The 24,068-nt window shown below is 47.4% G+C and overlaps 1 protein-coding gene across 1 annotated transcript in view; it reads right to left on the reverse strand.

Annotated features, from left to right (window-relative positions):
• lhcgr (luteinizing hormone/choriogonadotropin receptor) overlaps nt 1–24,068 on the reverse strand; it is a 227,068-nt gene that overhangs the window by 172,540 nt on the left and 30,460 nt on the right. The window contains exon 3 of the mRNA XM_072511287.1: nt 190–261. Within this exon, the coding sequence (XP_072367388.1) occupies nt 190–261 (72 nt within the window). The remainder of the gene's footprint in view (nt 1–189; nt 262–24,068) is intronic.

The raw sequence follows: 24,068 nt of genomic DNA on the forward strand, positions 1-24,068 counted from the left end.
CCAGAGTTTATGGCAGGGACCAGGCTTAGTGTTCCCAATGTTTCACTGTGAGGAAGTGCCGCTCATCCAGAACCGGATTCAAGCCAGATGTTGGAGAGGTAATGGAGAATAGAGCAAGTTGTCATCGGCACGTGGATGGAAAAAATGCAACACATTCAAAATCGGTAAATCAACGTTTGCTGAACTTACATTCTTATGATGTTACGAAGTCCTTCAAAAGAATGTCCTTGAATCTTTTTCAGTGGCAAATGAGTAAACCTCCTTGAAACAAAAAGAAAAACATGAATGTCAGTTGATCATGTAATTAATTTAACAATTTGTTGCTGTCTCAAAATAAAAACTGATTTACCTGAAATAATACAAAATACAAAATCTACGATTAAGGACTCTGAACTTCTGAAAATGTTACTTCAAAGCAGCATACATCTGTTAGGGAATGGGACATCCCGGTTTTCAGTGTTGGTGCCCCTACTGTTTTTAATCTACATTAACAACAAATATAGACACCCAAGGAAAACCATCGAGTTTTCATAAGATACTAAGATAGGAGCACCTGCCACTATGGACAAAATACACAGTGACCTGCCGATAACAAATTTTTAGATAAAACTTGCAAATGATTGATCAGCCATTACTAACCGATTGGCCATTGTTTGAGATCTATGCACATTCGCTGCTCATTTCACATTCAAATGATTATTTGTCTGTGCATAACTGTCCAATCAACGCAACTCCTACCTTTCAGGCTAGCTCCACATTAGTTAGGTATTTTGTAAGTAAGCCTTAATGTTCACCTGCAAAGAGCATGCAAAGCTCACTAAATACCAATCCTCCCAGTCACCAGTTTCATGTGTGGGTGAAAACCTGCCTGAGAGACAGGCAACCCCATACGATTAATGCCTCTAGGCCTGTGAGTTAATTACAGTGCCATATATTACATGGCTGGACGAGGTAGCCGTGCATCATAAACAACCTCTTACATCTCTCTCAGAGCAGGTAAGACACTAAGCAATCCACTCCTGCATGTTATGAAAATCTTGCCAAACACCCCTCTGGTGCCATTTTATATGCAGTTCATGAAACGAGAAATTGGTCTTCCCGTTTAAGCTCGAGTGTGATTGACAGGGTTAGACTCATCTTCGGCCCCTTTCAATAAGTACAATTCTAGTCTTCCTAGATTGTGAAATACTGAGCAGCAGATAGTGTGTCAGCCTCCATAGCATTTGCCTCAGCCCCGAGTACTTTCAGATTTGGGATGTACCATATCTTGTGCAATAAGATCACCCACCTCTGTAGCCATCTGTGCCCACAGATGGACCAACTCTTCTTGTCAATAACCTTTTATTTCTCCATTATTGCTCATTTTCACAGCAAATGGGAATGGATATCAAAAAAGTTGAACAGCTCATGTTTACTAAGTGGTTCTGAGGTTTCTGGCCACCCACCCACCCTGATGGCTTATCTGTGCTCATGAGGCCATAAAATAACCAGTGCATCCATCCAGCTACTTAAGCAGTTCACATCTCTGATCACGTAACTAGATTATTAACTCGGCTGGAACTCTCTTATTGCTTAGGCTCAGACAGGAAGAATGGTCATTTGAGATCTTGCAAAATATGTGGATTAGTATGCCAAGCAAGTGTCATACGCACATTCGTGACAGCACTGAGGGAAAGAAGAATAAAATTGTTCTAACTGAAATTTTGATATTTATATGTTGTGTTGCAGAAACATTACAGTTCTGAAATAAGAACCCACTGGAGCACTGTTCCATTACCACTTCCTTTGGTTTGGCACCGACTCCTTTCATTATTTAATCTCTCTGCATTCCAGCCTATCACAGACATTTCCTTTTGCTCTTCCCACCCTCCCCCATTTGCTGCATAAATCCTATCACATTTCTAACCTTTCCCAGTTCTGGTTAAAAAAAATCACCAACTTGAAACGTTAACTCTCGTTTCTTTCTCCACAGAAGCTGCCAGATCTGTTCTTTATGACCATCATTTCTTTTGTTTTTATTTCAGCTTTTCAGCATCTGCGGCATTTTGCTCTTGCATTACTAATCTGATACTGGTTTCAGTAAAATCTCCAACAAACCCTTTATGCTAAATCCAAGGCCAGTTCACAGTTTTAAAAATAGGACAATGCAATTTAACCAATCAATGTCAAATGGTTCAAGTTAAGTAAAGAGACCTATTTTTCCTCAATACAGTTGGGCTAACTTTCAACACCTCACAATAACATTTCCCTTATCTAGTTGCATGAGGTGAATTAATTTTCAGATTTTAAAACAATCTACGGTTATCGGATTACATAGGATATACAGCACAGAAACTGGCCTCTCAGCCCAACCACTCTGTGCTGGTGTTTATGTTCCGCTTCAGCCCCCACCCATCTTTTCTCCGCCATGGTAACCAATTATTCCCTTTTCCCTCAAATGCTTGTCTAGCTTCCCCTAAAATGCATCTGTTCTGTTTACTTCAAGTCTACGGTACTGAGTGCCACATTATTACCACTCCGGGTAAGGAGGTTGCTTCTGAATTCCCATCTGGAAATTCTTGGTGGCTAGGGTAAGAATGAATGAATCAGATAATTAAGAGGCCTTAGGTTCCGCTCTTCATTAATTTTACTGGTTGTGTTAGTTCCAAACTCTTGTTGATAAAACCCACTGTACATGCTTGAGCATCTGTGGGTCTTATTGGTTTCTGTTGCATCCGGTCCCCAGGTGACGTCCCCCAATTTGCTATAGTTTCGGACGAAATACCGCCCCTAACTATTGTGCTATCGAGTGAGAAGGGATGAAATGGCTCCCCTATTTATCAAAAGAAAGAGAAGGGAAAGAGAGGATGCTTACCAAAGAGGTAGACGAGAAAGAGAGAGGGGGAAGGGAAAGACAAAAGGGAAAGAGAGATGCTTACCAAAGAAGAATGGATGAACTGGACGGGGAGATAGAGGTATTAAAGGCATTCGGTAGAATAATACTCCCGAGCAGCCAGGAAAAATCGCTCGAGTCAAAAGAAGCTTAAAGGGCTGGAGGAAACCAGCTGGGACCTGTAGGAATACAGGCAACTCAGAATGGATCAGTGGTCTTAAAGGGGGCAGTAGAGCCAGTAAGGGTTGGACTAGCTAGGCAAGGGCTATGCACAATTTAAAAAGGTCAAGGTTAGGTTTCTGCAATTGCTGAATGTCCAGGCGAGACCCCGGTGGTTATATAGAGGCAAAGAAGATGACCTGGAAATTAATTGAGTTGGTAGATACATTTTTTGCAGAGTTAAATAGAGACCAGGTGAACTCTGAGACAAGTCAGGGGACAATGAGAGAGGTGTCACATCCAGCTGCAGAGTTACTGGAAGATGGAAGTGCCAAAGACAGGCCAACAGCAAAAAGAGGTCCATGGAGGACCTGTAAAGTTTGAAAATGAGGATAGGAGTGGGCCAATGACCTGTTTGGCAGACAGTTTCATGGCAGATCTAAATGGGGATGAGGGGGTCCCTGAGCTGAGAAACAGATTGTGAGGGAGATGACTCAGATGAAAAGCCACACAGGCTTATGGCAGGAGCCGAATGTCCACTTGGAGGTGGTAATGTTCCAGAAGACGTGGAACAGGTGAAGAGAACACAAATTCCCAGAACAGGGGGTGCTAACAAACCAGTGTTCTGTTTGATCAATAGTTTCATGGCAAATTTTAATAGGGAAGAGGAAAATATACAAATAAGCCATGAAACAGCGAGGGCGATGCCTCATTTAGCTGAAAAGACCCAGGGCACAGCAACCGAAGATAGCCCAATCCCTGTGAGTGAAGGTATCCCCAAAGATATAGGACAGAACAGTAACACAGGAAAGTCATACCTCAGGCAGAACACGTTAAAATGAGGGGAGCCTGTATCCCTGCTGGGTGAGCATGTGGTCTGGCTGTCTGAAACCTTCTTTCCACTTTTAGAAAAGTGATTCCAGAAAAATACCCAAACAGATACTCCATTGGTGAGGAAACTACCTTGCATTGATTTAATTCAAATAAAGTCTATCCCCATGTTGGTGAGCAGGAGGTCTGGCTACCCAAACCCAACTTTCCGGATTTGGAGGCAGGCCCAAGTGATTGCAAAACACCCCCAGAGCTGGGGAGGAAAATGCCTCCCCCAGTCGAAAAGCCAACAGGGAGTGCGGCTGAAGCTGCACCACCACCAAAGGGCAGTGATGTTCCGGAGGACATGGAGCATTTTAGCAGTTACGACCAGCCCCAGGTAAGGTTCCCCAAAAGTTGTTGATCCAGGCGAGACCCCTCGATTTATCACCATCCGCCTGGGGTACCCTCAAATTATACAAACTTAGATGAGGAGAGAATGACTGGCTCCATGTCTTTATTCAAACCACCCTCTGATGGTAAATCCAAAAGGGTGCAGAGGAGGTTCACCAGGATGTTGCCTGATATGGAGGGTGCTAGCTATGAAGAAAGGTTGAGTAGATTAGGATTGTTTTCGTTGGAAAGACAGAGATTGAGGGGGGACCTGATTGAGGTCTACAAAATTATGAGTGGTATGGACAGGGTGGATAGCAACAAGCTTTTTCCAAGAGTGGGGGTGTCAATTACAAGGGGTCATGATTTCAAGGTGAGAGGGGGAAAGTTGAAGGGAGATGTGCGTGGAAAGTTTTTTACGCAGAGGGTGGTGGGTGCCTGGAACGCTTTGCCAGCGGAGGTGGTAGAGGTGGGCACGATAGCATCATTTAAGATGCATCTAGACAGATATGTGAACAGAACAGAGGGAAGTAGATCCTTGGAAAATAGGCGACAGGTTTAGGCTGGGAGGATCGAAGGGCCTGTTCCTGTGCTGTAATTTTCTTTGTTCTTTCTTTGTTTAATCCAAAAGGTTCCCTTACCCTTGCAGACCTTTTCCAGACCCAATAGTTATGGTTAAAATGGAGCCAATTTAACCAGGCTTTCTTGAGTTAAGATACAATAAGTTTATTAACTATTAAAAAAGTAAGGATAAATGGTAAACACGTGCATCTATTTTCATACTGCAATTGAATCCAATAGTAAGTAAACATAAATAAAAGGTGATACGGAACAGTCCTTGAGTTGCGAGAAGTACATGATTACACATTGTGGCCATTGTGTTTTCAGTATAGTTGGCTTCTGCTGGTGTTTCGTAGTTCGGTAGAAAGATTTTGTTTCTTTCCCCAGCTGGCTACTCTTCTGCTGGCTGGTAGACTGCCACAATCAGAGAGAGTTTTAGATGTTCATGCACAATTTGGCTTTTTTTGCATGAACGTTTTTTGCTGCCTTGGTTACTGTATCATCTTCAGTATGGCAAAGCGCTGGCTGCATTTCTCACAGGGCGCACATACAGACCGACAGGCAGACATTGAGCAGCTCTCTTGGCTAGCTTTTAACCCCCAGTATTGTGTATTCAAACTAGAGTTACACTAATCGATCTAATAATAATAATAATCGCTTATCGTCACAAGTAGACTTCAATGAAGTTACTGTGGAAAGCCACGGCGTGGGTCGCTCCAGTGCTATGCTGGCCCCCTGTAGGGGCCAGAATTGCTGACCCTGAGGCCGCGTTGACGCCGTCGAGAAACGCTGAAATCGCAAAACTGACTAAATTTGCCTGAAGTCAACTCTACTGGAATCCCATATCGTAAAACTGCAACGCCTCATCATCTACTCCTCATGAGTTAAGGTCTGTTCCGTATACTTTTTTTTTTACTTACTTACTTTGGACTCAGTTATCACGTCTAATCTGTATGAAAGTATATGCCTGGGTTTTACCATTTTTTTTCTTGCCTTTAGGAGTCAATAAACTCACTCTGTCTTTAACTCATACATGTATGTTTCAATAAGGATCAAGAGATTTGGGGGCAAGGCAGTATCAGGGTATTGAATGTGATGATCAACCAGATCATAATGAATCACGGAGCAGGCGCAAATGGCCGACTCCTGCTTCTATTTTCTATGTATGTTTCAAGAAAGCCTGGTTAAATAGCCTCCTCTTAAAAATAAACACAAGATCTGGCAAAAGGTGTTCGCAAAAAGGGACCCTTTATAAATTAAATCTTCCTGCTACCAACAGAGATGGTTAAATAAAGATATTGACAAAGTAGACATGGAGTGGAAGCTTCCTCTTGTGGTGCAAACTGGAACTTGAGGTCATTGTTTTAGGATAACGGTTGGCAGATTTAAACATAGATGAGAAGAAATTACTTTTTCTTTTCTTTTTTTTATAAATTTTGAGTATCCAATTACTTTTTCCAATTAAGGGGCAATGCACATATTTGGGTTGTAGGGGTGAAACCCACGCAGACATGAGGAGAATGAGCAAACTCCACATGGATAGTGACCCAGGGCCAGGATTCGAACCCGGGTCCTCAGCGCCGTAGTCCCAGTGCTAATCACTGTGCCACGCGCCACCCGGAGAAGAAGTCACTTATGTCAAAGGGTTGCGGATCTGCTGAATTCACTACCCCAGAGTGCGGTGGATGCCGGGACATTGAGTAGATTTAAGGAGTTAGTCAGATTTTTAATTAGTAATGGGTTGAGGGGTTATGGAGAATGGGCAGGAAAGTGGAGGCCAAGAGGAGAGCAGCCATGGTCGTAATGAATGGTGGAGCGGGATCGAGGGGCTGAATTGTCTACTCCTAGTTCTTGTTAAGGCCATCTGGGTGAGCATCATGCCCCCCCCACCCCCCCCCCCCCCAAACCCGGCACCACACACAAAAAAACAATTCAGCCCATGGAATAAAACCTCTCTTTTTTTCATGCACTCAGTGTTGGCATCAAGCCCTGTTAGAGCAGGGTTAGATATAGTCTTTCTTCCACCGTACCAAGGTTCCCCAGCACTAACCTCAGACCTGCCTGGTCCTGACTTAATGTGACATGGTTTCATTTCCAGGCCATCTACTTGGGAACTTTCTGAGCCAGGCTGTCAATTCAATGAGACGTCGGGATAATTTTGCACGGTGAGCTCACGTCCACTAGATAGTTGATGGATAGTTGCCCATACTCATTTCTTCAAAATATCTCCCAGACACAGAAAGACACTTAATCTGAAACCAGGTCTCATGGGTGAAAGAACAGTCATTTTAACCCTCTGAATCAGTAGTCACAAGAAAAATACGCACATCACACATTCAATTACTCAGCAACTTAGATGATTCCTCAGGTTGTTGGTAAGAAGTATGTCCTTAGATGAAGGGAACAGGACATGCTATCCTTAACAGGGAACCATCATCTTTTAACAATAAAATGGCAGTTCTCTCAATAATATTATGTGTCTACATAAACTGAATATAGTAACCATTATCTGGAGTGGCAATCAAGCAACCTAGTGGTTGGACATGTTCACGATAAGCAAACAAAATGTATTAATCTTGTTCTATATGGATGATTACTAAATAAATCAGATAGAGAAAGAAGTAATGTAATAGGAAATTGGAGTCAGGCAATAGTAGGCTTCAGGTGAATGATTTGGAACACTTGAGTTATTCTTATTTTTCTCATGGTTACAGGACCTGACATTTTCTACCACCCTTCAACAGAATAGATCTCAAAACTTTTTTAACTGAGTTACAAAATCAAATTTTTAAGAATGATAATTTTCATCTTGTGCAAGTAGTTTGAAAAGGCAAAAGTTTTATGAAATAAAGGACCAAGATGAAATGGTATTGTGCAATGTATTTCCCATAGGGACTGGAACCACCAGATGGACTGCAATGGTCCTTTCCAAATCTGAATATTCCCAAGTTCCCCACATTATCTTGAGATTTATAGCAGATCTTCCATCGGTTCAATATTAGAGAGAGAAAACAAATTGTAGTGACAGCCACATAGCTTCAGGTCATTTTTGTTTGCTCAAGATGAGGGATGTTAGTGCTGGAATGGAAATCTTCCCATTCAGGCACTTGTCATCAGTGTTAAGTGTGGTGGGCGGGTACAGAGAATTCGGTGAACCAGCAAAAAGTCCATCGACTTTCGACAAGAGTTTCTGGTCCAGAATAAGTTATGCTTTCTGTGATCTAATTTGTCACGGTCTGTCTGTATATTAAGAGGTAAGCAATGGGTAATGTTTCTGTTACTGATTCTATTGTGGTCCTGTCTTTTGGACACTTTGAGGGTTGGAGGAACAGAAGGTCTTTTCCCCAAAAAACATTTTCTGAATGGGTGTTTTTTGTCTCAGCCCATCAATACTTGCCATTATTATTATATGGCTCTTTGAGCTGTATATAGTGCATACTGGGTGGGTGGTCATCGAAGGGGAAAGGAGGGGCATGTTGGTGGCATGGGGCGGAACATGGATAAGACCTTTTAAATTTACCTTTCAAAAGGTATCCAAATCCAGACTATTGTTCTTGACTTCTCCAGGAATGTAGATAGGAGTCCTAGATGCACGTTTGCCTGCTATTTTTAAATGACTCTGGAGTCAGCCCGACTGCGTACATCTGAGCAACCAGGTCTGCTTTCTTGTCCCCTAACCAAAGACTGACAGAGAATTGAGCACTTATCTGTATGATAATGTTCTTTTTGGTCATTGAAGCTGCACACTAATGAAGATTATCCCCATCTGATTTATGAAAGTCAGTGGGTTACAGAGAGGGGCTCAGGTTATCACATGGATGCCACCAATAATGCCATAGGTAATGGAAGAACCTGCAATGAATGAAGATTGTGGAAGCCTGTCTTATTGTGGCCAGTTTTCCATGGGGAAGTGAAGAAGATGTCTGCCTTGGTCAACAATTTCTCACTGACTTACTTGATAAAGATGTGCACTCTAAATTATTGGATACAACTAATAGGCCCTGTAGGAGCTTGCAATGGGCTGTGATGATTTTGACTGCTGTTGGAGCCTTCAGAGCTTCCAGTAGACCTCACAGCTCTGTCGTCTCATCTTTGTGGAAGAGCACTTGAATAAGACAATTTTACTCTCACATTTCTGGCTCTGTTGATTCAGCAACATGGGTAAAAACAAGTATGAGCATTCCACCTGTGGAGCAGTCAAAGATTCCTCATCACCTTGGCAGCACGTGTCAAGAGAGAAACAGAGTTAACCTTTTGAGTTGAAGATGAGTCTTCTTCAGAACACATCAGAGCCACATTTGGATGGAAACGTTAACTCTGTTTCTTTCTCCACAGATGCGGCCAGACTTGCTGAGATCTCTAGCACTTTGTTTTTATTTCAGGTTTCCAGCATCTGCAGTACTTTGCTCTCATTGTACCTCATCTTGTCCTCTCACTAAAATAAGATGAGGGAAACACCCAAAGGAAGCACGGCAAATTCTAGTGTTTATAAAATGGGGAAAAGTTATAAAAAGCAATAGTTTGCAGAAGCCATGATAATTCCGATCCATTCTGCACTGATCAGCACATATCACCTTCCTATGAAATATAAGGCGCCTATCAATTTCTGTCTGGCCTTGTCTTGGTGCCACCTTGGAAAGACTGCAGCAGTTCTGAGCAGTTCACTAATCAGAAATCCTCTGGTTTTTAAAAATAAATTTAGAGTACCCAATTCATTTTTTCCAATTAAGGGGCAATTTAGCGTGGCCAATCCACCTACCCTGCACATCTTTGGGTTGTGGGGGCGAAACCCATTCAGACACGGGGAGAATGTGCAATTGCGGGAGGGGGTCCTTAAGTGGGCATTAATTATCCATTTAAGGGCCTCAAGTGGCAGGGGATGGGAAGGCAGTTCATGGACTTAATTGGGACAGAGGCAGGGTCAGAAGGTCTCCATTTATCCTCTTTCCACTCAATTAAATGTTTCCCCATCCACTCTATGATGCCACTCACATTGGTGGGTAATCTTACTTGACTTAAACAAGATGACCTTTTGTCCTTTCTACACTCATTGTTTTTGACGTTGTGGTCTTAGCAAAATAATTTAAAGTCTTGACTGCCCTCACCCATTTAGAAAGGCCTTTAAAAAGAAAATCAGCCTGTTTCACAGCTATACAGCAAAAATCAGCCTGTTACACAGCTATACAGCAAAAATCAGCCTGTTTCACAGCTACACAGCAAAAATCAGCCTGTTTCACAGCTATACAGCAAAAATCAGCCTGTTTCACAGCTATACAGCAAAAATCAGCCTGTTTCACAGCGATACAGCAAAAACCAGCCTGTTTCACAGCTATACAGCAAAAATCAGCCTGTTTCTCAGCGATACAGCAAAAATCAGCCTGTTTCACAGCGATACAGCAAAAATCAGCCTGTTTCACAGCTATACAGCAAAAATCAGCCTGTTTCACAGCGATACAGCAAAAATCAGCCTGTTTCACAGCTATACAGCAATCAGACATTCCAAAATGGGCGGCGGGATTTTTTTAATTCCTGAGGCAATCCAACAAATTCATTTGTTGCTGTTTATGGTAAACAACAGCACCCTTAGCATCTTGACTACTTAATTCCCCAACCGTTTATCTATATGTTTGAATACCCTTAGTGTTATGATTTAAAAGCATGAAAGTCACTTTTGAATCCTTTCTGTGGTACAAGGTCAGAACATTCCGAAATGTGGCCAAGTTATTCAAATGTCCTGTGCAACACCTGCACTGTTTCCAGCAGCACGACTGGGACACTCACTGTTACCTGTTACAGGATTAGTAGGCACTCGGGCGTTTGGAGGCTGCCGATTTCTTTCAAATTAATCTTTCTATTCCTCGACTTCCGGTGGCGGCAATGGAGGAGTAAGTCGCACATTTGGTGGCTCCCGCTTGTCATGATATTCAGGTAAACAGCATGGTGCAAACATACATACATACTGATGGACAGATCAACGGACCAATCAATACACACACAACACCACAGCCAATCACAGGCAAGAGCATACGCACTATAAAATGGGGAACACAACACTTCCCGTTCATTCCAGCAGGAGACAGCTCAGGGCATAGAGCTCACAGCAAGCCACTCAGACATCCACCATGTGCTGAGTGCCACTCCAAGATAATGTTAGGGATAGGTCCACAGATTCAAGGGTAATGAACGAACCACAGTAACCAGTTTACCATTGTAAATATTGTTAGTAATAAAACTGAGTTGTACCATCCGCAACCATGTTGGTTCGTCTGTGTAGCAGAGCACCCAACACGACATAGTACCAGGATTGGAACCCGGTAACTGTGAGACCTACCTACGAATCCTCAGGAATCCGCCATCCTGCGCCATGGACACCGTCAGCACGCCACAGCCATTACAAATCGCTGGAAACCTCGGCGTCAATTGGAAGCTGTTTAAACAGCGCTTCCAGTTCTTCCTGGAAGCCACCGAAAGGGAGAGCGCTTCGGACACCAGAAAAATCGCCCTCCTCCTCTCCATGGCAGGGCAACACGCCATCCATGTCTACGACTCCCTGGTGTTTGCGGAAGGTGAGGACAAGACCAAGTGCAAGACGGTCCTTCTCAAACTCGAGCAACACTTCAGCGTCGAGGTAAATGAGAGTTTCGAGAGGTTTCTCTTCCAGCAGCGCCTGCAGGGTAAGGATGAGCCCTTTCAATCTTTCCTTACACACCTCCGTATCCTCGTGCAGTCCTGCAGTTACGCCACCACCTCCGATTCAATGATTCGGGATCAGATTGTTTTTGGGGTCACCTCGGGCGCCCTACGCCAGCAGCTCCTCAAAATTAAAGGCCTCACCCTAGCCTCCGCAATCGAAGCCTATGTCCTTCATGAAAACGCGACTAGCCGCTACTCCCAATTTCAAGCGGCCGAATCGACGCGGCAGGGGTCCTACGCGCCCAAATCGGCAAGGCAGGTGTCCTACGAGGCAGAACGGGTCCAGGCGATCAAGTTCCTCCCGGCCCCCGGCCTGGACGAGGGCGGCCATTTTGCGCGCTTTCCGTGGCCTCCCGCGTTTGTGCGCGCCAAAAGAGACGTTGACGCAGAGGGACGTGATGCGCAGGCGCGCTCGACGCAAGACCGAACTGCGCATGCGCGGTGGCGCAACAAACGCCATGACGTCACGACGTGCGGCAACTGCGGAGCCGCACATTTAAAGCGGCAATGTCCAGCAAAAAAACGACAATGCCTCCGCTGTGGCAAGATGGGCCACTACGCTGCCTGCTGTCGAGCAGCTCAACCTGCCAAAGCTCCCCAATTCCGACAACCTCGCAGGGACGTGCGGACCATTCAGCCTCCGTACTACGAGTCGTGCCCAGACGATATCCAAACCAGTGACACAGACGACCGGGATGCCTTCCGTGTTGCGGTCATTGATCGGAACCGGATGTCTCCAGGCAGGACCCACCAGCCAATGCCAGTGAACAGCGTCAATCCGGGTGATGAATGGTGTGCCACCCTAATGGTCAACCGATCACCGATAACATTCCATCTGGACACTGGTGCCTCCGCCAACCTAATAGCATGGTCAGCCTTCTACGCCTTGAAGGTCAGACCACCAATTCGGCCATCCCGTTGCAAGATGGTCGACTACAATGGAAACGTCATCCCGGCCATGGGATTCTGCCAGCTCCAGGTGACACACAATACATACACGGCCACACTCTCATTCGAAATAGTCGGATCATCAAAGGACTCCCTGCTAGGTGCACAGGCATGCAAGGTTCTCCACCTCGTGCAGCGGGTCCACGCTCTGTCTCCAGAAGGCACATCAGACTTCCCGGATGCAGAATTCAGGGCATAGCTTCAATCGCTCCTCGCCCACAACCAGGAGGCATTCGAGGGCATGGGCACACTGCCCTATACCTACAGAATACGACTCAAACCGGGCGCCACCCCGGTCATTCACGCATCTCGCAGGGTCCCAGCGCCACTCAAAGACCACCTCAAGCAGCGGCTGCAGGATCTCCAGGACCAAGGGGTGCTATCCCGGGTCACGGAGCCCACGCCATGGGTCAGCTCCTGGCGAACTCCGGATCTGCATTGACCCGAAAGACCTGAACAACAACATAATGAGGGAACACTACCCCATACCCAAACGGGAAGAGATCACGAGCGAAATGGCCAGGCTAAAATCTTTACAAAGCTGGATGCCTCAAAGGGTTTTTAGCAGATCCAACTGGACCAGTCCACAGGAAGCTGTGCACCTTCAACACTCCTTTCGGCAGGTTCTGCTATAACAGAATGCCGTTTGGCATCATCTCGGCATCCGAGGTCTTTCACAGGATCATGGAACAGATGATGGAGGGCATCGAAGGGGTACGCGTCTAAGTTGACGATGTCATCATCTGGTCCACCATACCACAGGAGCGCATCAATCGTCTCCAGCGGGTCTTTGCGCGGATACGGGAAAACGGCCTGCGCCTCAACCGAGCCAAGTGTTCTTTCGGCCAAACCGAGCTGAATTTTCTGGGGGACCACATATCCCGGTCAGGGGTCCGTCCGGATGCAGACAAGGTGAGCGCCATTACAGCCATGCCGCAGCCGGCAGACAAGAAAGCAGTGCTACGCTTCCTAGGCATGGTCAACTTCCTGGGGAAGTTCATTCCAACCTTGCCTCCCACACGATGGCTCTTCGCCACCTAGTCAAGAAGTCCACGGAGTTCCAGTGGCTGCCCGCACACCAGAAGGAATGGGAGGATCTCAAAATTAAGCTCACCTTAGCCCCGGTATTGGCGTTTATCGACACATCTCGTGACACTAAAATTTTGACTGATGCCAGCCAGTCCGACATTGGGGCGGTACCCCTACAGCGGGGTGACACTGCGTCATGGGCCCCGGTCGCCTATGCCTCGCGGGCCATGACCCCCACAGAACAGCGCTACGCGCAGATCGAAAAGGAGTGCCTGGGTTTGCTAACCGGAATAGACAAGTTCCATGACTACGTGTATGGTCTCCCCCGGTTTACCGTTGAGACTGGTCAGCATCATACATAAGGACCTGAACGAGATGACCCCTCACCTCCAGCGCATCCTACTCAAACTCAGGAGGTACAACTTCCAACTGGTCTACACCCCGGGAAAGGACCTTATCATTGCCCTATCTAGAGCAGTGAGCACACCACCCGACTCGGAGGGGTTCGTCTGTCAGGTCGAAGCGCCGGTGGCCTTCACATCGGCAAATCTGCCAGCCGATGACTCCAGTCTGGCCCGTATTCGCCGGGAGACTGCGGCTGACCCCCTTCTGCAACGTGTGATGCGCCACCTGACGGGAAGGTGGCTCAAAGGACAGTGCCCGCAGATCTACAATGTCCGGGACGACTTGGCCGTCATTGATGGTGTCCTTCTCAAGCTGGACCGGATTGTGATTCCACACAGCATGCACAAGCTGATCCTTGACCAACTACACAAAGGCCATCTGGGGGTTGAGAAGTGCAGACGGAGGGCCCGAGAAGCTGTATACTGGCCGGGCATCAGCGATGACATTGCCAACATGGTGCTCAACTGCCCCACCTGCCAAAGGTTTCAGCCGGCGCAACCTCCTGAGACACTTCAGCCTCATGAGCTGGTGACATCCCCCTGGGCGAAGGTGGGTGTGGACCATTTTCACACACTCGGCAGGGACTATGTAATCGTCATAGATTACTTTTCAAACTATCCAGAGGTCATACGCCTGCACAATTTGACATCGCCCGCTGTCATAAGGGCCTGCAAAGCCACCTTCGCTCGCCACGGCATTCCGCTTACTGTCATGTCGGACAATGGGCCCTGTTTTGCCAGCCAGGAATGGTCTCCCTTTGCTGCTTCGTATGGCTCCACACACGTGACATCCAGTCCTCTGCATCCCCAGTCCAATGGAAAGGCGGAGAAGGGCGTTCACATCGTCAAGCGGCTCCTCTGCAAGGCTGCTGCTGCCAGATCGGATTTCTGCTTAGCCCTGCTAGCCTATCGCTCGGCCCCACTAGCCACTGGCCTCTCACCAGCCCAGCTGTTGATGGGTCGCGCCCTCAGGACCACTGTGCCGTCCATTCTGGTCCCCACAACCAACCATGCTCCAGTACTGCACAGGATGCGACAGCAACGCGTTCGCCAGAAGGTGGCATATGACACACGGGCAACTGATCTTCCCGCCCTGGCCCCTGGGGACGCGTCCGCATCCACCTACCAGAAGGTGGCTGGTCAGCACCTGCCGAAGTTCTCCGATGCGTGGCTCCCCGCTCGTTCCTGGTTCGCATGCCTGATGGCTCCATTCGCAGGCGCAATCGCCAGGCTCTTCGCCTGCTTCCACGCTCGCTACGGGAACTTACACCGGTGCCACACCCTCCTGTTGTTCCTGATGTCGACTTCGTGGAGCTTCCTGCCACCATGCCCATTCCTCTGTGGCCAGTCCCATTCCTCAGCCAGTGAATCCTGACCCACCCTTGAGGCAGTCAACCCAAATTCGTCGCCCACCTACTAGGCTGGAGTTATGAGCCTGTTTGAACATTGAACTCACTGATGTATCATACCACTGTGTTAATATGTTTCTCTTTTTCCTTGTCGTTACAGGACTTCGTTTTGACGTTTAACATTTCCACGTGTTTTATTTATGGTACAACCTCGTTGCTATGTTGCACCTGACATCGCCCCATGTATATAGTTTAGCCCCATGTACATGCTGTAGATATTGCACACACACACATTCAGCTGCACTCAGTACACATCTCTATTTATAACCACATAGGCACATGTTCTTGTAAAAAAGGGGGATGTCATGATATTCAGGTAAACATCATGGTGCAAACATACATACATATTGATGGACAGATCAACGGACCAATCAATACACACACAACACCACAGCCAATCACAGGCAAGAGCATACACACTATAAAACGGGGAACACATTCCCGTTCATTCCAGCAGTAGACAGCTCAGGGCACAGAGCTCACAGCAAGCCACTCAGACATCCACCATGTGCTGAGTGCCACTCCAAGATAGCGTTAGGGATAGCTCCACAGATTCAAGGGTAATGAACGAACCACAGTAACCAGTTTACCATTGTAAATATTGTTAGTAATAAAACTGAGTTGTACCATCCGCAACCGTGTTGGTTCATCTGTGTAGCAGAGCACCCAACACGCCACCACTCTGGTCAGACTTTTGGGCCTTCCCCCGTTTTTCTACCGGACTTGAATTGTAAAGTGGATGTTAGTGACAATTGTTTACTGAATTCCCACTTCGGTGCATGGAGAGAAGGACGAGAAGTGTTCGTAAGGGCAGAAACAAAAAGACAGGAAGGCTTGGGCTGTCGCTGCAACAGAAGACAGCATGGCGGAGGTTCGGACCTCGGGCTTGTCGACCCAGCAGTCCATGGAGCAGCTGATGCAACTCATTCAGGAAGGCTTTGCTACGCAGAAACGGGACTGCTTGGACCCGATAAAAGAGTCGATTGAGCGGTTGGAGCATAGATTGGACGCCCGAGATCGGGCGATCCAGAAAGTGGAGAAGGCGCTGGCTGAGCAAGAGGAACATCAGGCTGCAGTGGAGCTGGAAGTGGGAATGCTGAGGGACCAGCAGAAGAAGCTCCTGGAGAAGGCGGGGGACCTTGAAAATAGGTTCCGCCGGCAGAACCGAAGAATCGTCGGGCTCCCGGAGGGGTCCAAAGGAACGGACGCTGGGGCATACATTGCAGACATGTTTGTGAAGCTGTCGGGGGATGGGGCATTCTCCTGGCCCTTGGAGGTAGATAGTGCTCACAGATCACTCGCGAGGAAGCCGCGAATGGGAGACACCCCCCCCCCGGAGGGCAATGATGGTGAGATTCCACAGGTTCTCGGATAAGGAGCGCATTCTACAGTGGGCAAAGCAGACATGGAGCAGTAAGTGGTACAATTGCATCCTGCGGGTTTACCAGGACCTGAGTGTAGAGGTGCCAGGCGGAGAGCAAGCTTCAACCAGATTAGGTCGATCCTTTTTAAGAAAAAGGTGAAGTTTGGACTGTTATACCCAGCCCGTCTCTGGGTCACGTATGAGGATCAGCACTTCTACTTCGAGTCGCCTGAGGATGCGTTAGACTTTGCAAAAAAGAAAGGACTGGCAAAGGACTGAGAACTTTTGAACTTGGCTGCAACGTTCATGTTTTTGGTTTTTTTTCTTTTTGTTTCTCTGTTTTTGTAAAAAGTTTCTCGTTTTGCGTTTTATGGAAGATGTCTGTGATGCCGTTTGCATTGATTTGGAACCAGCTGTGGAGCTGAGTGAGTTAAGGTTTTCATTTGCACTGTTGGGGGATGGAAGTGTGCTTGTTTTGATCTTGGTGTTTTTCTGTTGGGCAATTGTGTGTTGATTGTTTGATGCTGGAGTTTGTTTGTATGAGCATGGGGGGGAGGGTGGGGAGGGAACAATAGGTGGGAGACAATCTGGTGCCGGGGATGGGGGCCACCAAGCTAGCTGGGCGGGCTAGCTCACGGAAACGCAGAGGGGGGGGGGGGGGTGCATATGTTTGGTTTAGTAAAGGGGTCGGGTTACAGGGTGTTGTTACTAGGGGGAGGGGGAGAGGGGGGGCGAATGTTCTATTGACGAGGGAGGGACTTGAGCTGAGGGACAGAGAGGAGATTGGGGGTGGGGGCTGCCTGGGGATGGACCGGTGGAGGCGCGGAGTACGGGCTGGAGGTGGGCCTAAAAAAGGGGATGGCTGATCGGTGGAGGGGGGGCAATGAGCCCCCCAACTAGGCTGATCACCTGGAATGTTCGAGGGTTAAATGGGCCGGTCAAAAGGGCACGTGTGTTCGCGTATCTTAGGGGATTGAAGGCGGACGTGGTGATGTTTCAGGAGATGCACCTTAGAGTAACGGACCAGGTTCGACTGAGGAAAGGCTGGGTCAATCAGGTCTTTGGCTCGTGATTCAAAGGCTAGAGGGGCCGCAATCCTCATCAATAAGCGGGTGGTGTTTGAGGCGGGTAGAATAGTCTCGGATGTGGGAGGTCGGTACATTATGGTCAGTGGGAAACTGGAGGGAGTGCAGGTGGTATTAGTAAATGTATATGCGCCAAATTGGGATGATGTGGAGTTTATAAAGAGGATGCTGGGGAAGATACCAGACCTGGACTCGCACAGGTTGGTCATGGGAGGGGACTTCAACACAATTATGGACCCTAACTTGGACCGGTCAAGCTTGAAAACGGGCAGGGTGCCAGCAATGGCAAAGGAACTAAGAGGGTTCATGGAGCTGATGGGGGGGTGGATCCATGGAGATTTGGGCAGCCGAGGGTGAAGGAGTTCTCCTTCTATTCACACGTGCATAAAGTGTATTCCCGGATTGATTTCTTTATTTTGAGCAGGGCCTTGCTGGCTGGGTTGGTGGACACGGGGTACTCGGCGATCACAATCTCAGACCATGCTCCGCACTGGGTTGACCTGCAGGTTAGTAAAGACAGTAACCAGCGCCCGCACTGGAGGTTAGATGTGGGACTTTTGGCAGATGAAGGGGTGTGCAAGCAGCTGAGGAAATGTATTCAGAGCTACCTGCAGGTCAATGACACGGAGGAAATTTCAGTAGCGGTGGTGTGGGAAGCACTGAAGGCGGTAGTCAGAGGGGAGTTGATCTCGATATGAGCCCATAGGGAGAAGGTGGACAGGGCAGAGACGGACCGACTGGTAAAGGAGATACTACAGATTGATAGGAGGTAGGCGGAGACCCCAGAGGCAGGGCTTTTAAGGGAACGGCAGAAGTTACAGGCGCGGTTTAGCTGACGACAGGGAGGGCTGTGGAGCAGCTGAGAAAGGTGAGGGGGCGATCTATGAACATGGAGAGAAGGCCAGCAGAATGCTTGCACAGCAGCTTAGGAAGAGGGAGGCAGCTAGGGAGATAGGGAAAGTAAAGGATGGAGATGGGGACCTGGTTGGTGATTCGGTAAGGGTGAATAAGGCGTTTAGGGATTTTTATAGCAGGCTGTACAGGTCGGAACCCCCTAAGGGGCCGGAGGGGATGAGGCACTTCATGGAGGGGCTGAATTTCCCAAAGGTGGACGGGGAGCGGGTAGAAGGGCTGGGGGCTCCGATCGGGTTGGAAGAGATAGTGGAGGGTCTGAAGGCCATGCAGTCGGGTAAAGCCCCGGGGTCGGACGGGTACCCAGTGGAGTTCTATAAAAAGTTCTCTGGGATATTGGGGCCGGTGTTGATGAGGATGTTCAATGAGGCAAGGGAAAGAGGGGTGCTGCCTCCGACGATGTCACAGGCAATGATTTCGCTGATTCTTAAGCGGGACAAGAACCCAGAGCTGCGTGGGTCCTACAGGCCGATCTCCCTGTTAAATGTGGATGCCAAGTTGCTGGCCAAAATCTTGTCCTCCAGGATTGAGGATTGTGTTCCGGACGTTATTGGGGAGGACCAGACGGGGTTTGTTAAGGGCAGGCAGTTGGTGGCCAATGTAAGAAGGCTGTTATACGTAATCATGATGCCCCCGGAAGGTAGAGAGGTGGAGGTAGTGGTCGCAATGGATGCAGAAAAGGCTTTTGATCGGGTAGAATGGGACTATCTGTGGGAGGTACTGGGACGTTTTGGATTCAGGCAGGGCTTTATCGACTGGGTCAGGTTGCTGTATCAGGCTCCTGTGGCAAGTGTACGGACGAATAGGACTACATCGGACTATTTTAGACTGCACCGGGGGACGAGACAGGGATGTCCCCTCTCCCCACTGTTGTTAGCGCTCGCTATAGGGCCGTTGGCAATTGCTCTGAGAGCCTCGAGGGGCTGGAGAGGACTGGTCCGGGGGGGGGGTCCACCAGTCTAGTGGTGGTGGCAGCCCTGAGAGTTTGGGGCCAGTGGAGGCAGCATGTGGGAGCAGTAGGAGCATCGGTTTGGACCGCAATCTGTGACGATCACCGGTTTGCCACGGGGAGTATGGATGGGGGGGTTCCAGTTATGGCGGAGAGCGGGGACTGAGAGGATGGGGGATATGTTCATAGAGGGGAGCTTTCCAAGTGTGAGGGCATTGGAGGAAAAGTTTGGGTTGGCGAGGGGAAACAAATTCAGGTATCTGCAGATACGGGACTTCCTACGTAAACAGGTGTCAACCTTCCCGCTCCTACCGCTAAGGGGGATTCAGGACAGGGTAGTTTCCAGAGGGTGGGTAGGAGAAGGGAGCGTCTCGAACATTTACAAGGAGCTTATGGGGTCACAGGAGACGCAGACCGAGGAGCTGTAGCACAAGTGGGAGGAGGAGCTGGGAGGTGAGATAAAGGATGGTCTATGGGCAGACGCGTTAAGTAGAGTCAACGCGTCCGCAACATGTGCCAGGCTCAGCCTGATACAATTTAAGGTTGTTCACCGGGCTCACATGACAGTGGCCCAAATGAGCAGATTCTTTGGGGTGGAGGACAGGTGTGCAAAATGTGCGGGAGGACCGGCGAACCATGTTCACATGTTTTGGACCTATCCGAAGCTTAGGGGATTTTGGCAGGGGTTTGCGGACATCATGTCCACGGTGTTAAAAACAAGGGTGGCGCTGAGTCCACAGGTGGCGATTTTCGGGGTGTTCAGAAGACCCGGGAATCGAGGAGGAGAAAGAGGCAGACGTTCTGGCCTTTGCTTCCCTGGTAGCCCGGAGACAGATACTATTAGCTTGGAGGGACTCAAAGCCCCCGAAGTCGGAGACCTGGCTATTGGACATGGCTAGCTTTCTCTGTTTGGAGAAAATTAATCATCAGCAGACCGGGGGGGGGGGGGGGGGGAGGAGTAGTTTAGATTAGAATAGGGGTCAATACGAGAGGAAAGTGGCTTTTGCACTACGTTTATGGTTTCATGTATATTGTTTATTTTGTTGTTGTTACTATACCGAAATACCTCAATAAAATGTTTATCAAAAAAAAAAATCTTTCTGTTCCTCTGCGAGCTTCGGCAATGTGTCTGACAGCTGTGGAGAAATTTCCCCCTCTCAGCTCACTTTATTTTGATGAGACTAATCAATCGATCTGATCACTTTTGTCTCAAATTATTTATAGAATTTCCCTATAAATTAAATTTCCATGGGCAGCTAAGTCACACACTGGTTTACACAATCAATATTCACGTCTGTGGCCTAGATTCAATTCAATATGAACTGATGGAATGAGACCTTTATGTATCTGTTCTTACCAAGGTCTGTGCTTGGTCAGCTTTAATACACTTTTAATCTGCTTTTGAACGGGCCACAAGGCTCCGCACAAAACCATCTCTAACTCACCACTACAAAAACCAAAACAACCTTGGAGCGGCCATGGAATATTGTTGTGGGAACATTAAAAGTATCGCACAGATATAGTTAGGTATTGCTTTTTGCAGGTTGAGCAAAGAAGCGTGTGTGTAAAGTGTAGGATTTGAATGAATGAAACTGCCAACTGGAGACACATCAGGAATTCCGACATGCACTCCCCATGACTACGTTCTTCATGATAAATTGGCCTTGTAATGACAAATATAGCGGAAATGTCATTCATGAAAGTTTGGAGAAAGTTCCTTTAACATTTACAAGCTTTCCTTAAAATCCTAACCAGAGCGAACAATTCTACCAACTCCTTACAGTGAGCACAAAGAGTACAGAATGAGAATCCCAATGTCACAAGTTTCTTTATGATACAGGGCGGCAGGGTGGCACAGTGGTTAGCACTGCTGCCTCACAGCTCCAGGGACCCGGGTTCAATTCCGGCATCGGCTGACTGTGGGGAGTTTGCACTTTCTCCCTGTGTCTGCCTGGTCACACACTGGTTTACAAAGGTGGTTTCCTCCCATGGTGCAGGTTAGTTGGATTGGTCATGCTAAATTGCCCCTTAGTGTTCAAAGGTTAGGTGGGGTTACTGGGCCAGGGGGATAGGGTGGAGGTGTGGGCTTAAGTAAGGTGCTCTTTTAAGGGCCGGTGTAGACTCGATGGGCCAAACGGCCACCTTCTGCACTGTAAATTCTATGATTCTATATTTCACTGCCAAGATATTAAAACTATGAGAATATGTTATTATTTTTCCAAACATTGAGAATAATAAGAACAGCCATAACAACTACCGCTTATTTCTTGCTCTTAACTTGACAACTATAAATGCTGGCAGGTATAGTAATAAATTGATTGAAGCATAAAATATTCATATACGTGGCTATCAAAGTTTGTTTCCCTGTGTTGAGTTCGTAAACGTTGATACGTGATTACAATTCAAACGTTGCAGATGCAGGCTCAAAGGTACCTGCAAGTTGGTACATTCCTCATTCCCTGATATATAATTCTAGTATGAAAATGAAAATAGGACCACTGACTGCACAGCTGAAACTGCAATGTTCATGGTACAATTGACCAAATAAAGCCAAATGTACAAATTCATAGGGCATGATTTTCTTGCCACATTGAGCTCAAGCTCGAGCACACTGCGGCCGGAGAATCTCGGGAGAGTCCTCCAGTGGACCTCCTGACACCCACAGCACCTCGCAGGATTCACCGAAGTCCCGCGAGACATCGGAGTCGGAACTCCACCCAAAATGAACGGGACCAAATGACGTTGGCGGGAGTAGTTCGTAAACCTCCTTTGGAGGGTCGGTGCAGACTCGATGGGCCAAATGGCCTTCTTCTGCGCTGTAGGGATTCTATGATTCGGGAGTTGGGGGGTTGGCTGGAGGAGTTCAGGTTGCGTAGTATTTCCTGGGAAGGGGGTTGTTTAGCTGGTCTTCCCATCTGCTGCCTTTAAACTCTTTAAACTGTCTCCCACCATGTCATTATTAAAGATGTGTGAAAATAAAGTGAAAGTCTTCCCATCTGTAGCCTTAAAATCTTTAAACTGTCTCCCAGCATGATAAAATGAAAGATCTATGAGATGAAGGTAAAAGTCTTCCCTTTAAAGCGGTGGAAATCTTTGAAATGTTTTTTCAGTCAATTTCATTGCCCTTTATCTTTTTAAAGCCTGTGTGCATACCTAGAAGCCTAAAAGATTTAAACTGCATTGGTTACATTCCATTTAACGGCCATTGTCTTTTAAAAGCCTCTTGATTGACAAGTCCAGGTAGTTTCAAAGGAAGGATAAACATTGTTCATATATCTCTGCAGTGGTCCAGTAACTCTTTTAAACAGCTGTTCTTTCTAACCTGTCTCTTTGTTCTGAAGAACTTCCTAGAAAGACTAGGTGCTCTGACTTACTGCTGACCCCGCACTTTAAGGGATGTGCCTTTTCTGTGATATCATGGGAAGGGAAATGTGCCATATGATCCCGTCATAGTTACACTTTTGTTTTGAGCGGAGCATACAGTCAGCTCTGATGCTTTCAAGCTTCCTACCTCTGTATAACTATTCTCATGTGTCTAGTTTTAAAAAATGAACCCACAACATACTTGTCCAATCCCTTATGAACGATTCGTGCCTTGTGTCTTATACAGTAAATAAGCCCACTGCATGGTATCATTGTAATAACATGACACCACCATGGGAATGCAAAGTCAGCAATTTACTCCTTATGAGTGCATTGTGGTGACATTGAGTCTGTAATCTTGATGTTTTGAGCTAAACTGAAGAAAAGGGTGTCACATATCCAGCATAGTGTCAGAGTTCAGTAGATAAATAACAAAAAGATGTAGATAAAGTTTCTAATTGGCAGTGCTTCATCTGATTGCTGTATCGTTTTGCCAGAGGCCAGCAGCTCTGCTGTGCTGGTACCACTACCAGGAGCGGTGGTCACTGCCAGTATTCCAATGGGGTCAATCAGAGGATCGGTGATGGATGTTTTGGAGAAACGTGGACAGGATAGGGGTTGTAAAAAGGGGCTGGCCTGCCCTGTGGTTAACCTTCCGACCCCCTCAGGGAAACAGTGTATCCCGTCTGGACTCCACCGCGTCCATCAGTTGGGCCAGGTCAGCATCACTGAAATGTGGGACTGGTCTGTGCGGTAGCGTGGCTGTGTGCTGCCTGGGGTTTGGTTTAAGAGCTGCTACCCTTTAGCAGGGAGCTGCCGAGCGCTGTCTAGGCAAATCAGCTGGCGGGACAGCTATTTCCACCCTGAAGCCTGTGGGGCATCATTAAGTGCCCTAATTAACGTTAGGTACCAGTGATGGCCGGGCCAGGTTGTCCGTCAGGAAACACTCAGCAGTTCCTGCTCGCTACCAAACCTTTCCATTAGATCGCGCCCTGGAATTTCTGCTGCTGGCCATATCTTTCAAGGAACATAGCTCTATTTGGCAGTGAAAACAACCCTCCCCACTACTATAAGCCCCAATGCCAGTTCTACAGAGGGATATCTGAAAAAGAGGGAAA

Source organism: Scyliorhinus torazame, chromosome 1, assembly GCF_047496885.1.
Source record: "Scyliorhinus torazame isolate Kashiwa2021f chromosome 1, sScyTor2.1, whole genome shotgun sequence".
NCBI classification, from domain to species: Eukaryota; Metazoa; Chordata; class Chondrichthyes; order Carcharhiniformes; family Scyliorhinidae; genus Scyliorhinus; species Scyliorhinus torazame.